At 35.0% G+C, this 16897-nt stretch overlaps 1 protein-coding gene and 1 non-coding gene across 2 annotated transcripts; both read left to right on the top strand.

Annotated features, from left to right (window-relative positions):
- The first annotated feature begins 516 nt into the window (after window positions 1–516).
- On the top strand, window positions 517–3934 carry LOC149532414 (cytokinin dehydrogenase 4-like). Its single transcript, XM_089804581.1, has 5 exons — window positions 517–1403; window positions 1523–1650; window positions 1760–2038; window positions 2298–2560; window positions 3155–3934. Exons 1-5 carry the CDS (start codon window positions 785–787, stop codon window positions 3492–3494), a joined length of 1629 nt encoding a protein of 542 aa, XP_089660707.1. The 5' UTR covers window positions 517–784; the 3' UTR covers window positions 3495–3934.
- Window positions 3935–15849: 11915 nt separating this feature from the next.
- On the top strand, window positions 15850–15970 carry LOC149532413 (U6atac minor spliceosomal RNA). Its single transcript, XR_016358247.1, has one exon. It is a non-coding gene; the product is annotated as a U6atac minor spliceosomal RNA (small nuclear RNA).
- Window positions 15971–16897: the final 927 nt, after the last annotated feature.

The following is a 16897-nucleotide window of genomic DNA, read 5'->3' as shown; positions in this document are numbered from 1 at the left end:
GAAAGAACATGTACATATAGTCAATGTACTATGTAAGAAGAAGATATTTGTGATCAATATAAGATTAGCTTAGGCTTTACAAAACTGCCCATGTCCATCGTAAGGATCCATGATAAATAGAAACTCAATTCCTAAAATGACTTGGCATATGATTTGTGGTCCCTTACTCTATTCATCCAGAAGATGCCCTCCCTCCATTAAAAACACTTAAGTAGGCTGACTAGGCCTAGGAGGAGGTCTGACAGCACCAATGTTGCATTGTGCAAGCAAGTCTACGTGTACTTCTCTCCAACTGCAGTCTACGGATTCTACTGGTCCCGCGTGGGATCCACCAGTGCCTTCCGTTCTGTTTCACCTTAGTTGACTTTGTCTTGTTCAATGCAGTGACTCTCCCTCCCTCCATTTGACATAAATAAATATATGCCCAATGGCAATGGCAATGGCAATGCCAATTTCTACCATATGCCCATGCATTCAATCTCTCTATAAATACCCCCTCCTTCCACCCACTCTTCCACACATTTTGCCTTGCTCTTCTTTTCAAAATCATATTCGCGTCGTTTGAGATGAGCTTGCTTGTTTGCCTTAGGAAAAAGGAGGATTCTTGCCTGTAGAAAGTGTAGATTTGCGGTCTGAGGCAAAGATTGTATAGCTTGCCCAATTCGAGAAAGACAGTGCAAACCCACATTCTGGCACGTCTTTTGAAAGCCTTTCCCAACACCAACACCCGTGCCTTTCTATAAACTCCCCGCCCATCGTTACATCCTGCATTCGCTGGTTCCCCATGGAAAACCTCCAAGTAAATTGGCTCATTGAAAACCGGACTTCTGTTCTGGTGTTGATCTTCGTGATCGCCAGGCTGATTTCGGCAGTAGGTTTGACGTTAGATTTAGGAGTCTGCGAGGGCTGCCCGCCTCTCACAATGCTCGATTTTGAGGGGTATATCGATTTCCACAACACCCATTTCGCTGCCACTGATTTTGGGAACCACAAGACAGCTCTTCCCGCTGGCGTACTCCATCCTCGCTCTGTAGCGGACGTTGCAACGCTCGTCAGATCGATTTACATGTCGGGCCCGGGTTCGAATCTCACGGTCGCCGCGAGAGGCCACGCGCATTCTCTCAACGGGCAGGCCCAGGCGGAAGGTGGAATTGTGGTAAATATGGAGTCTTTGAAGGGCGGAATCAGAGTTGACAAGAAGGGGATGTATGTCGAAGTGGGAGGAGGAGAGTTGTGGATTGATGTTCTCAATGCGACTTTGGAGGACGGATTGGCTCCAAAGTCATGGACAGACTATCTCTATCTCACCGTCGGGGGAACTCTCTCGAATGCGGGCATCAGCGGCCAAGCTTTCCGCCATGGCCCCCAGATTACCAACGTTCATTACCTCGAAGTCGTCACAGGTATTATATGCTTGCTCTTCAATCTTCTTGTTTAATTTTCTCTGCCCAAAACGTTAAAACTGAATTCTTGTTCTTTGTTCCTTGTTTGTGTTAATCTATAATCTGTGTCTGTTGTTCAGGGAAAGGTGACGTCTTGACATGTTCGAAAGGCCACAATGCCCAGTTATTTCATGCAGTGCTCGGCGGATTGGGGCAGTTTGGCATCATCACCAAAGCTCGGATTGCTCTGGAGCCTGCACCCCACAGAGTGCGTTCATTGTTGAGAATATTATTATTGTTCATGATGACATGCATTTTGAATGAATTGTCCAACCCAATATTGATGCCATATTTGGGTCTGTTTTTTTAATGGACAGGTGAAATGGATAAGAGTGTTGTACTCGGACTTCAAGACGTTTACCTCAGACCAGGAACATCTAATCTCTCGCCCGGCGGAGGGCCAAGTGACGTTTGATTACGTTGAGGGATTCGTGATTGTGAACAACGGAGGGCTGCTGAGCAATTGGAGGTCGTCGTTTTTCTCGCCGCAGAACCCAGTCAAAGTGAGCAGCTTGAACACCACTGGCCGCGTCTTGTACTGCCTAGAAATGACCCTCAATTACATGCACCACACCCCCATTAACAAAGTTGATGAGGTATTATTATTATTATGCCCACTTGATGACAATTAAACTCTCAATCTTCTTCTTGTCTATGGATAAACACCCAAGTTATGTCTCCATTAATATATATGCGAAGTTAGAAGCACACAAACAGTAGCTAGGTCTCCTAACTCTACAAGTTGTTGAACGGTGCAGATTTCTCTATGCGTTTAGATTGGAGATTATGGGTGTACCAAGAAACGAAAACTGCAGCTTTTTAACACTAGTTTTTCTTTTTTGGTCCATCTCGCAGGATGTTACGTGGCTGTTATCGCTTCTGCACTTCATCCCGGGGACGGTGTTCACGACGGATCTCTCATACGTGGAGTTCTTGGATAGGGTTCACACCTCTGAGATTAAACTCCATAAGCAAGGCCTCTGGGACGTGCCCCACCCTTGGCTCAATCTCATGGTCCCCAAGTCTAAAATCCATGATTTCGATGCTCACGTCTTCAAACACATTCTCCGCAACACCAGCAGCGGCCCCATTCTCATTTACCCCATCAACCGCAACAAGTAATAACAAACTTCTTTCTCTTCCTCCTGCTCCTCTTTCAATGTTCAATCCACTCTGATTCCTTTTCACTATGTTTGTTGTTTGGGGGGTCACCTTAGAACTTGGTCTCTTGGGAGGGATGTTATATAGAGAATAGCTAGATGATCTCTTGGGAGGGTTGTTATAGAGAATAGTTAGATGTTCACTAAGAACTTGCTCTATAGGGAGATATAATATTTGGGTCTAATGTTTGGAGAATAGTTAGATGTTCACTAAGAACTTGCTCTATAGGAAGATATAATAGTTGGGTTTAATGTTTCACTTAGAACTTGTTCTATAGAGAGATATAATTGTTGGGTCTAATGTTTCACTTAGAACTTGCTCTATAGAGAGAGATGTTATAGAAAATAATTAGATATTCCATATATGATGTTTCCCTATATTTTAAGAGAGAATAGTTAGATGTACGATCAAAGAAATTCATTGGAGATTATGAGAGTCTTACTATTTGTAAGGTTAGAGGTGAACACTTTGAAGATAGGAAAAGACGCAGGAGAAAATGAAAATAGCTAGATTTAAGATGAAGATCTCTAATACATGATGATGAATTGCAGGTGGGATGAGGAAATGTCAGCGGTGACACCGGAGGGGGAGGAGATATTCTACCTGGTGGGCTTGTTGCGGTCAGCACTTTGGTCCGAAACGAGAGGAGGACCGAAGAGCGAAGGGTTTCTGAGGGAGCAAAACAAAGGGATATTAGATTTCTGCAGGAGGGAAGGAATGGGTGTGAAACAGTACCTCCCCGAATACAGCAGGGAGTGGGAGTGGAAGAAGCATTTTGGGAGCAAATGGAACAAGTTCTCAGAATGGAAAGCAACATACGACCCCAGCGCAATTCTAGCGCCTGGGCAGAGAATTTTCCCACGCCCCGCTAGATCCCCGCTCGCATTATAATACGAGTTAATACCATTTGTAATCCTCTAATGTAATGTAATCATCATAGAGACCTGTAAATACAAAGTATACTGGCCAAAATTTGTCAGTCTTGGCTGGCATCGCTGGCAAGACGATAATTAATCATATACAAATACAATGACAGAGGGAGAGAGGAAAGGAAAGATGAAGATTTCCTTTGCAGGTCATTCATTTTTCTTCCCACTCGAGAGCATTACGTGAGACCCGTGCACATGTGACGCCAATCAAATGATTACGGTGAATTAGTGGGAAGCTGCCCCTTTGTTTCTACTGCTAATATCTTTGGCTTTTAGCTAGCTAGTCTCCGACTGCTACACCTGCAGAGAATCATATATATTTATACCTATGTGTGTTTTATCACATGTAATGATATCTAGTCAAAGAAAGACTAATGAAAAATCTCTTCTTTTTATTCTTGATATCGATGCTTGTGAAGGTTTTATCAGTCCAGTGGAATGACAATACACACGCCAGAATGATGTTGCACATTCATATATTCATGCAACAACATAACAAAATCTGTGGTTGCCGTGCAGGAATGGAATTGATATGAGAATGAATTATCTCGTGGAGTGTGTGAAAGTGCAGAGCGATTGGTGCCTTTTTTCCTTGCGACTTCCTGCTGACAAAGCAAGGAAAAAGGAAGTTGAAAGGCTTTCAGTTTTATTGCCAAATTGGACCACCGGATCTTGATGGAGATAACCCTGAGTGAGAGCGATGGTTGTTATATTTTAATAATGTATTAATTCGGGCGAAGTGGGGCGCCACGGAACTCTTTCCACCATCTCAGACAAGCTTCATTATCATCCAGTCCAGTCCACCACCATACGTAACAAGCTAAATAAAAGCAACCCAGTTAAATATTTGATCTCATCCAAAAATTTCACCACCATTATTATTATAATTATCATCTCAAATCAGTCACGCCTACCGTCAAAACGAGCACTCAAGTAAAGCATTTTGACACGTTCAAACCTCCCTCTTGTGCAGTGCAACAAATTAGGCTAGAATTCTAATTCGAAGTGGAAGAGAGAAAGTTTGGAACAAAGCCAAGATTACACGCAAGCAATGTAGCTTTTAAAAAGATGTGTTTGTTTGTGGAAGGAAAATTTGTTTACTGGGAAATAAATTTCACGAGTAAAATAATGGAAAAAGTTGATTTTTTCATAATGTGGGTTCCGTGTAATTAAGATACCTCTGCGCTGTCGTGAAACCACAACAACAATATCACTACATATATTCTACGAATCATAATATATTTAAAGTCAATCAAATCAAACACAATTTCACACTTATTTCTATATTTGATAAATTTATTTCTCTTAGTCATCATGTTTACAATCCCCTCAGTGTTTATTAGGACCCAGAAAAAAAAGATAATGTCTTTTATCATAAATGTTTAAGATTAAAGTTGATCTTTTATCATAAATGCTTAAGATTAAAGTTGATCGTGTTTGTAATTGGATAGTTATATGGAAATTTTTTTTTGTTAGTCGAGAAGTTGAGAAGTCCCACTTTCTTGTATTGCTGATCAATTTAGGCCACATTTGGTTGCAAGAATTGGAGCAGAATAGGGAAAGTTATATATTGGAATTCGCCAATTTAACGTTTGTGTGCGAAATATAAAAATGGAATTAGAATCCTCCTCTCCTCATTTTACCCTAACACAGGCATAGTAGAGCGCCTAAAAAAAGTTGGAATAAGAATACTCTATTCTTATTCCACTTTTTAGTAAAGCATATATAATTTCTTGTTGGGTCCGTGAGTTTGAATCCCATTTCATTTTGCCGCTCGATGTGATTTTCCATTTGTTCATTCTTCCGCTCGATGCAACAATTTTCCATCTGTTCCAGTCGAGCATTTGAGAGAGCTATTGATGCAACAATTTTCCATCTATTCCAGTCAAGCATTTGAGAGAGCCAGTCTTGTATGCCCTTTATAGCAGGTACCAATCTCTGCTTGATATGAAGTGAAGCCCTTTCACAGTTTCTTGGATTTTATACTTTTTGCATCTAATGGATTTTGGGTTTTGTATTTTTTGGCAGGACTTTTCTTGTTTCGCCAAACACACTGCATATTTTTAGGTATCTTTACCACTTTTTTTTGTTGTGCCCTAGCATTGTTAATACACTATTGTTTTATGTTAGTCTGAGCTTTTTCTATGGATGTTCTTTGCAGGTATGTCCTCACCGCTTTCCCCACACATTTTGTACGATTTCTTGTCTATTGAAGATTTCCCCACTTTCCCCACTTTCCCCATTTTCATTGCGTTCCCCACACATTTGGTACACATCTTTCCATTTTGTCTAATATGACCCCTTGGGTTATGAAAATGAGGGTTTTTGATATATGACTGTTGAAACTAGTTTTTTGACCTCCTCGTTTAAGAAGCCCCCAAAGAAAATTTGCTAATTTGTCTATTTGTGATTTTTTCATTTTTTCAAATTGAAAACATAGATTGAGGTTGCTATTTTAACAGATGTGAATGCATAGACAAAGTGTGTAGTAAAAACCCATCTTCTCAATCTAGGGTCCTATTGTTTCAAAATTGTCTATTTGCCATATCAAATAAGGAGACAAAACTAATCAGCACATGTTGTTGGACAATGTAAATCCATAATCCCGAATGTATGTATGCTTTATACTTATACTTATGTAGATGTATGTTTTGTTATATACTTACAACCTTCAAATTCACCAACTCAAAATCAAAATCTGATAAAATGCAATCAGACCTAGTAGGTTATTTTGCATTGTTCACTAAAAAATACCTGCAATACAATAGAGAAGGTAAAAGAAGGAAATTCGAATACATGGGCGTTTGCCGAATGCTCACAGACGAAGGGATTCAGCTTGAGTGCATTGGTTAGTTTGCCTTCAACTTTAATTTTAGGAGGCACTTCAAATCTTTTAAGTGACATTGTAATATTTTCCATTCATTTTGAAAAGTACCAGGAGACACCCATACAAACACATTTTTAACAAATGCAATGGTTTTGAGCTGATGATGCTTTAATACAAATAGGGATTTCACGAGAGTTTGTAATTACAACTGTCTTTATATACAGCCACACGTTTATAACAAGGATTACATTTCAACATCTATTACATAAATCAACTTAATTTTTGTTACTGTTTGTCATATTTATTACATTTGGGTTTGGCAGTGATTGTAGTAGCAAAAATCCTCTTTCAAATTATGTGCTTGATTGATGTTGATGTAGAGCAGTTATTATCTTCTGTGTTGAGATATCAGTTGTCACTTCATTGATGCAAATTAAAGAATAGGGGATATTTCTATGGCTTAGGATGACATCTTAGATGCATGATGCTTTCATATGGTCACAAATATAGTGCTGTGTATTAGAATATATGTACTCGAGGCCACAAGGTTTCAAAGCGTAGTTGGGTCAATTTTTTGCCCTTCTTTCAAGAATCTCGTTACTTTTATCTTATTTTCCTTCCAAAGATGCTTTCAGATAGAAATGCCATCTTTTACTACCAAATTCAACACTGAACTTCATTTGTGGTTATGTCTTGGGTAATGTATGGGCAATCTTGATCTCTTTGCAGCATAGTTGCACAGGTAGAGAAGTTTAGCTATTTAAAAGAAAAGATTCAACCACCTGCTTGCTGAACTTACATTTCAAAAAGAAAATCTTAAATGTTTAGTCACATCTTGACCTTTGTCTTACATTTATAAATCGATCAGATGAGATTACTAGACATAATGCTTGCTGATGATCTGATTATAACTCTGCTATTTACCATGATTCTTGGGTCTGCTTTATTGTCTTCTGTTTCTTATTGTTACGTGATATTGTTGAAGGTATATTCATAATGCTTGCTGATGACTTGTTGATTTGATTTCTGTATTATAATAATGCTAATTGTATTCCTTTTTCTTCCTTATGTTTGATGCTTATAACATTATGTGGTTGATTATTGGATTACTATATGTGTGCACATTATTACATGATTTGATTGCTTAAAAACAATGGACTTAGATTATGAAAGAATAATTGTACACCAATTCATGATGAGAGAATCCATGAATTCCACTTCCCAACATTATGTGTTGTGTTGGGTGATCCATGTAGTGGAACAAAATGATCACATTAGCGAGACATACTATATTAGACAATCAACATCTCAATTAATATGTTAAATGTTAAAACTACAATCAACATATCTAGCTTAAAATGGTTGGACACTAGAGCTAGGTGCCATAGTCCTCACAAGTGTTTCCATCACAAAACAAGGGTCAAACTAGTCTCAAGACCTTCCAAATTTCCTTATAATCAAATCTTATGTTGAATCACTCAAATAATGACCTAGCTGCCCCATCCTATGGGTCCATGGTGATAGGCACCCTAGCCCCTCTCTTTTCTTGATCATCTTTCTCTTTGTTTGTACCATGCTCAAGTATGCCTCTGAATTGGACCCGAAACTTATTTTTTAAGTTTGTAACTACACACAATAGAGCATTTAATCCATCCTGTTTGGCAAGAATCAGTTTCTTGAAATAGAGGTAGGGAGTAATAAATTCTAACCTATATTAACAAAGGCAAAAGCAAAAACTAGTCAACCTTTTTAATAAATTTAATAAGAAAGCACCTTATAATCTATACACCGCAGTGGATAATTCAAACACCAGTTGAATAGAGATATCAAGAAACTAAAAAAAAAAAACTAGCCCATGTTATCTAAATTCCATATATGGAAATACCAATACCAACTTAAGGTAAGCAATTGGTGAATGATTAATCTATAAGTATTGATACTTAATAGTAATTGAATATGTTTAATGAATTGTGTAATTGAATATGTTAATAAATTGTGTTTGCATTAGGAGTTGAGGTCCCAAAATTGGGTTGATGGGTACATTGTTATTTATTGTACCTCGAACTACAAATTTATATCTAGTCTACCTTTGTGATAATATGCATGTTTTATTGCATAGCCTATAAATAGTATATACTATTGGAATTTCATTACTATCATTTTTGGCTACATATAATTGAGTCACTTGCTCTTAATACAGATGCATATTATTGTTCTAGCCTAGAGCATTTGATCAGCTTGAGATTGTGATATTAATAGCATTTAAGACTTGCTTTAATTGTCTTTGCTTCATCTACTATTTTCTTTGGAATCTTTGGACCTCATTTGTGAATTGAGAACGTGTGGCTATTTTGACATTTCAATGGATGATAATGCCCTTCCAATGATAATTGTTAGCATGGTTTCTTAATTAGACAACCCAATACTTCAGCCATAAGAACTCAAATCCTTCTGCCACTGGACTAGGTTTCACTTGCTACATGATTAGGTCTAGAGGTGAACTAATTATAGTTATGCAAGGTGAATCTTAATGTAAGGTATGTCGTTAGTTATTTTATGGTGTTGTTTGAGTTCTATGTCACTATATTGTTGCACATTCACTACTGACATTTAGTTTCATTAATATAACAAAAAGTTGGGTGTATACAAAGCTGCCTTCTAAATATGATAATAACTTATATAACCTATTAAAATGTATAGGGAAAGCTTATAATTTAAAGGTTAATATTCATGTTAGTAAACTGATTTTTGTTTCAAATTTCTCTCTCCTCATCTTTGGTACTAATTTTTATCTAGATCATTGATGGATCTTGCTAATGATCCAATGATTCATGGTATCCTTGGTAGGACTAGAATCATGCTTGTGCTTGTAGCTGCTCTTTTTGCCATTGCAATATCCATTGCGACATCTACACAAAAGGCAAGAAGAGAGAGGCATAAATGCAAAAGAGATGAAATCCCATTTTATTAGAGTATTATTCATTAAAATAAGACTAATTGCCATGACCATCTTCGTATGACTAGAACAACCTTCTTTCGTCTATCCACTATTCTTAGGTAGAAAGAAATCATTGGAGATTCTTGGAACATCACTTTAGAAGAACAACTAGTGATGTTCCTCCACATACTTGGGCACAATTTGAGGAATCATAAGACTAATAATTTTGGGGAGAGACAATTGGTAGATACTTCCACAAGGTCTTAAGGGTTATCTTAGCATTCCATGCTAACTATATGTTGCCCGCTAAGCCAAATACTTCTCCTCAAATTCTTGGGAAGGATCATTTTGATCCCTACTTCAAGGTACATCTCGTATTGCCATATATTTGTTATGTTGATTATTACTCATAATAATATATATTTTAATACAAATTAATGATTTGTAGGATTGTATTGGAGCAATAGATAGGACCCATATACCGATTACTATTGATATCGACAACCAAGCTAAATATCGTGATAGAAAAGGCAACCTATCACATAATGTTATGGGTGTGTGTTCCTTTGATTATAAGTTTCAATACATTCTTGTTGGTTGGGAAGGGTCTATAGCAAACAGTCATGTTCTTGCTTCTGCTTTGTCCATATTAGATCCACTAGTAGTTCCCCCTAGTATGTGCAATCAACTTGTTAATGTTTAGTTCCTTTAATTTTATGAGAGACATGTCAAGGTTATATCAATATACTTTCGGTACATTTATGTAGGTAAATTTTATTTGGTTGATGCAGGATATCCAAATGTACTTGGATTTCTCACCCCTTATCGGTGTACATGCTACCATCTAAAGGAGTTTGGCAGAGCAAATCCGATTAGCTCTCCATGAGAGCTATTTAATCACTGACACTCTGCACTTTAGAATATAGTAGAGCGTACATTTGGCATCTGAAGCAATGCTTTCCTATCTTGAGGCATGCAACATTGTATCAAATCATGACACAGACTAAGATTGTCTTAGCATGTTGCATCTTGCACAACTTCACTATGATAGAGGATGACCTTCCTCGTGAAGTTGAAATTGAAGTGGATGAGCATGATGGGATAAATGTACCCATACTTGAGATATATGGGATGACTCAACAAGTATATATATATATATATATATATATATATATATATATATATATATATATATATAGACACTTGTGTGTTATTTCAAATGAATGAATTATATGTGACATTTTCATTATCATTATAATGTGACTATAAGTATATTGACTAGTCTGAGTTTGTATGATATTTGTTTCTTTGATTTATAATTCAATGCATACACTATTGTCTTGTGACTGGTGTCTTCAATGATATTGAGTTTTCATATTTGATGCAATCTACGTTGAATTTTTGGATACAAAATGTGGCTGTATGTATATTGATTGGTGCGAGTTTGTATGATATTTATTTATTTGGCCACCTTCAATGCATATTGTGGTCTCGAAACATCTTATGTATTATTTTAAATCTAATTTCTGATTATACTTTTAGTGCTCTAACTCATTAGTTAGTGCTACAATTTGCAACCCTAGCAACTTTTATTCTCTTTTTCCTCATTTTCTTTCTCAACTGAGTCTGCATTTAAGAAGTTAATTGTTCATCATTACTATCATCTCTAGCTACTACCAACTTGGTAAACACATTCATACATTCTTCCAGATTAGTAGAGGAAGTTGAGCTGAGGTACATCATTTCCATTCAAAATCTAGCTAACTACACTTCTCCTATGTTTTGGGAATAGCTTGGTGTACTTGTGTGTTGCGATCATTTGTGTTTGATTGAATTTTGACCCTGATTTAGAGATAAGGGAGCAAAGATTAGATTATCCATGACCCAACTTCCCATTCTCCAATACCCAAATGCTATTTTTTATTGAAATGGGGAAACCCAATAGACTATTGTCCCCATTACTTTAAGAAAACTTAGCTTCAGTAGGACAAAATATAGGTATCCTTATTTTGCACATTTTGTTCTTTGAATGCATGGCCTTTACTTGTGTTATACAATGTATTTTTAAGCATACCATGTTTTGGTACTCTGTGAAAGGAGGAGATTACCATGTTGGAAAGCATGCTGAAAGCACCTAATTCCTTGCCAATCATTATGTAAATGGGTGCAGAGTGTGGGGTAGTTGTGTGAAGAGAAGAATACTGTGTATATTTGACTGCCTGTTCCACCCACATTTAGTAATCCTTAGTGTCCTTGTGAGAAGAGTACAGTGTGAGCTAGACATGATGATTCTACATTTTGACAGATATAAAGATAATATGACACCTTATAATTTCAATTATAAAGTATAAACCAACGTAAGCTCTCCACCTTCTAGCTTTAGCCATTATTGTGTTAGTGAAACTCTAATCAATTAGCTAGAAGAAATAAAATCTATCATGCATGATTTGTAGCAATATGATGAGGAAATGATATAAGATAACAATTATATAGAATTATGCACCACTCAAAGTTAAATAAGGCAAGCCTTATCATGACTGAATTATTTTCGAGCTATTTAGACTTCATTGGAGTATAAATAGGTGGCAATCTGGAACTATAGGCTTTTTACCATTTTGATGTCCTCATTTTTAGTTAGCTATTAATAACCTTGAGGTAATGTCAATTAGCTACAATTAGTTGGCAAGCATAGTTGTAGTTTTATGAAATATTGTAAATTCATCTTTTATATATAAGTACTTAAATTTGTGACGAATAAATCCAAGGAGTTATATAGCAATTGTAGAGAGAATACATGACACAATCTCTAAATCATTTCATGTTAAAGTTCAAAAAGAGTACTTTATGATATTTATTTTTCATATTTGATGCAATCTATGTTGAATTTTTTTGGATACATAATGTGGATGTATGTATATTGATTGGTGTAGGTTTGTATTATGTTTATTTATTTGACCATCTTCATTTTTCCATACACATTATTAAGGTCTAATATTATATGTTCGAGTATTTTTTACCCATTTTTGTTATGTTTCTTAGCATGGCTCAAGAAACACAAGTCAATAATGCACCTTCTACGAATAGGGTGCTATGGACAAGGGATATGGAGTACAAATTCCTTGAGTTGCTTCAAGAGCAAGTACAACTAGGTCAAAAAGGTGAAGGTGGTTTCAAAAAGGAAGCTTGGACTACCATTGAAAGACGGTTCAATGATGAGCTAAAGAAAAATATGACCAAGGATAATTTGAAGAATAAATTGAAAACATGGAAAGCAAGATTTAGAGTAATGAAAGATTTAAGAAATACAAGTGGCTTTGCTTGGAATGAAGGTACACAATGTGTGGATGCTGAAGACAGTATTTGGAATGAGTTTTTGAAGGTAAAATGGTATTTAATATTCATTTTTTTTAAGTATAACTTTATATTTGTAAATTTAGTATTGAAAGACAACTAACCATTTCAATTGTTTCCCAATTTGTAGAGGAAAGAATTCAAAAATGCAAAAGTGTATAAAAGGCAGCCATTCCAATATTATAATGAGTTAGCCTTCATTGTGGGAAATGACATGGTAGAAGGTACTATAGCTGCCATGACTTAGGAGATGGAGGAAGGGAACATTATGGATGAGGCCATCGATCTTGACGATGTTGGGGATTTCAGTATACTAGTCGATGCTAATAGTCATTTGGATTAAGACTTTGCTCAATCCAACCAATCGAGTGCAAGTGGTAGTCAAAGAATATCACCATCTTCATCAAGGAAGGGAAAGAGAAAGAAGGTGAGCATGGCTGGTTTGATGGATACCATTTGTGAAGCCATGAATAGGATCTACAAGGGCATGTTAAAGCCTTACATTGTCAAAGTGGATGAAGAGGATTATGAATCTATTTGAGAGAAATATATGATGCCATCAAAGGCATTCCTAGGATTAGTGAAAATTCAATGATAAAGGCCTATGATGATTTTTGGTTGAAACTAGAAGAGCAAAAGGCTTCTTGAGAATGACTTAGGGGGAGAGAGTCAAATACATACAACTTAAGTATGGAGGACTCTAGAGTTTTTGTTAAAACTATTTTGAATTATAGTGACCTTTATATTTGACTACTTCATAGCATGCCTTATGATTTTTATCAGCTGCAAACATATTTTCATTTCTTGACCTTTATATTTGACTACTTCATAGCATGCCTTATGATTTTTATTAGCTGCAAACATATTTTCATTTCTTAGTGTGATTGTATACTTTTATCCTTGACTCAATTCCTAATTGATATTTAAGATGTTTATATGAATGATAATCTTTATGCACATGCTTGTTTCTGTGGTTAGCCCGAGTTAGACAACATGTAATTGTCTTCTGCAGTTTGTGTATGATTACAAGTAGCCATTCATTTGCAAATATATAGTTTAATTAGTCTTGAAAAACATTAGCTCTAATTTTTGGCTTGGTCTACTATTGTATGCTCATTGATGGTAGACATGGTATCCTTGAACTCATTGTTGCCTTTAGTAATAGGCATAGCTCTCATGGTATACGAAAATCACGTGACAGTACCCACTTGTGAAATCCTCCCTAACCAATTTGAACACAATTCATCATCCTCAGATGTGAGTGTAGTGTACATAACATATCTTCTTTTTTTGGGCTCTGAAACAGGCTACAAAAATCTTTTCTTCAGTGTGCCTTACATGACAAGAATTTTGAGGGTTGGTTTTCTTTTCCGTTTTAGGATTTTTAGTTTGAACTGCTGTAATCTAGGACATCTTATACAATTTCTAGAACATTTTATAACAAAGTATATAGTGACAAATTAAAAAATTATTTTACTAGCTCAATTAAATATTTTTGAATTGTTGGATGCTTTACAGTTGCACCCTAATTCCATATTTGGAATCTAATATGTTTACTAGACTGTGTTCAGTACTATGCACGCAACTGTATGTCTGCTTATATCACTAAAACCTACTATCTTACACCATCCATGGATTTTCACTCTGAATTTATCCTTTTTCATTGGTGACAAAGGTTTTGGTCGCTGACATGTTGTAGGATGGACCATTCCAATCACATTCTATGAGACTAAATCCCACCTTCATGTGGCACATTTTACACTGTATGTTTCTCATCTAAATAATATGCTTTTCCTGAGCATTCATCATAAAATGACATGGCATCTAACTGTTATATGAAAATGAGATGCCATCTAATTTCTCCATAATGAATTAGTGGTCATATCGCAATTACTTCTTGTGTCTAAAATAGTTTTTAGATTGAATTTTTAACATTTTATTCACTATTTATTATAGCAGTAATATCTACATCAACATTACTAATGTCTGCATCAATATTTCACTTTAATTCATGTTGTTTGGCTCCTATGGATAATGTCTTAATTTGGACAATGTCATATTCTTTTTTGGGCGTGCACAATGTTGTTATCTTCTTTCTAGTCATGTTTTTTCTCATATTGGAAATATCTGATGCAAACATTGTTAGAGATTATTTTCCACTCTGTTGTAGTCAGTTCTAAACTTTAGCATAGATGTCATGACAATAGATGGCTTGATTTCTTTCCATTAAGCTATTATTGATGTCTAAACTTAGATAGCTTTTATTGCTTTTTAAAAGTGCAAGAGTTTAGATTTTCTATTCAAAATATGAAAACATTGTTCTAGTTGGGTTGTCGGTAAAACATATGATCATTTTTAGAAACCTATTGTTTGATTCTTCACTCCCATAAATAATGCAGCAGTAGGAGATGCTATACTTACAATTTTTAGGATTTCATATCACTTGATGGAACAATCCAATCGAATTTTAATTTTGCACCACTGAAATAGATGTAGTGATTGATTTTGTTGTGAACGACTCAGCTACATAAATCGATATTTAAATAGGCTTTTAATAATGATTATAAAGATTTTGTATAGTGATTTAAAAGACTTTTATTATAGTATGTGTATTTTCATATAACTAATGTATTTTTTATGTTGCAGGGTTGATGGCTTTAATCAATGTGCCAACATGTCGATGTGGTGCTAGCCCTTGTTTGTTAAAAATCTCCAACACACCAAAAAATCCTGGGCATAAATTTTGGTGTTTCTTGAATAAGAAAAAGGTAGTTATTAATTTTGTTAGAAATTAGCGTAATGAATAAATAATTATTATAATAGGAACTAATGAAGATTTGCTATTGTAGGGACACGATGGATGTGGATTCTTTGAATCGGCTAGTGATGCAAAAACAACAAGTACAGTGCGTGATGATGGAGTAGAGTGCAAGTGTTGCAATAGTCAGAAGGCTAAAATTTACTTTTTACGATGTCTTGTTTGCCTTTTAATTGCATTTATTTGTTGGGAACATATGAAAAAAAATGCATAGCTATAATTTGTATAAGGATTTTTATCGATGACAAAATGTCTACTATCGGACTTGATATCTATTATAAACTTTTATTAAAATCATCTTTACAAATAAATCTTATCTTTAAATAACAGTATGTTCAAATATCTTATATTTTATTTTATATATATTTAAAACTGAAATGTTTGTATTTGTCGAAAAGGAGAGATGGTTGGCATCTCCCTTGATAAGGACAGGAATAATCTTTGGACTTTCCTTCACACATGGTTAAGGCTATCAGTCATTGACGGTTCTTACCCAAAAATAAAATAATTTTAGTTTTGATATTATATTCAAATTTATAGTTATATTTAATATAATTTTTTATATTCTTTATGCATACAATAGTATTTATAATCAAATTCTTCAAATGTAATTAAAATTTTAAAAAATGTTGTCAAATATTTATGATTAAAAATTGTAACTTTTGACTTCTTTAACGATAATCATATATATTAAAAAATTACGCTTATAATGGAAACAATTTTAGGCAATATTGAATATAATTTTAAAATAACTAGATTTAAATTCAATGAATTTAAGATCCAAAAATGTGGATATGACAAAGCGAATTGATTAAACTTGGGTTGCTTTCACTGGGAAATTAATGTGTGGGCTAAGCAAGCAAAAATATTTGCGGATAAGTGAGGTCTAAATATTGAAACTTTTTAAACTTTGAAACACGTTTAACTCAGTATTAAGTGAAATATATTTAAAGGTTGCGATATACCTTGTCTAAATATTTAAACTTTTTAAACTTTGAAACATGTTTAACTTAGTATTAAGTGAAATATAAAGGTTGTGATATACCTTTCTTACTGATAAAGTCAATTTATAATTGAGAGGGTAGTAAATTAATTTGAATTTTAAAAAATTAATTAACAAAAAAAATATTTTTTATAAATTCATATTAAGATTTAAAAAAAAACTTATTTTAATTCCTATTTTTATTGATGCAACCAAACACGGAATAGTCATCTACCGATTCCTCTTCCAGGACAACCAAACAACTCCAAATGATATTCCAAAATTTATTTTTAGAATGCACGAATTCCAGAAGAGAGCTTATTCTAGCATAGTTGAATTCCACATTGACCAATTCTTGCAACCAAAGGGGACCTTATGGTGATAATTTGATTACCTCTTATTATGTAATTAGATATAACAATGAACTTCAATATGTCATCTCTAGAGGA

Source organism: Cupressus sempervirens, chromosome 10 (genome assembly GCF_028749045.1).
Source record: "Cupressus sempervirens isolate cs-2001-9-10 chromosome 10, ASM2874904v1, whole genome shotgun sequence".
NCBI classification, from domain to species: Eukaryota; Viridiplantae; Streptophyta; class Pinopsida; order Cupressales; family Cupressaceae; genus Cupressus; species Cupressus sempervirens.
The sequence above is the reverse complement of the archived record's forward strand: the minus strand, read 5'-3'. Positions and strand labels throughout refer to the sequence as shown.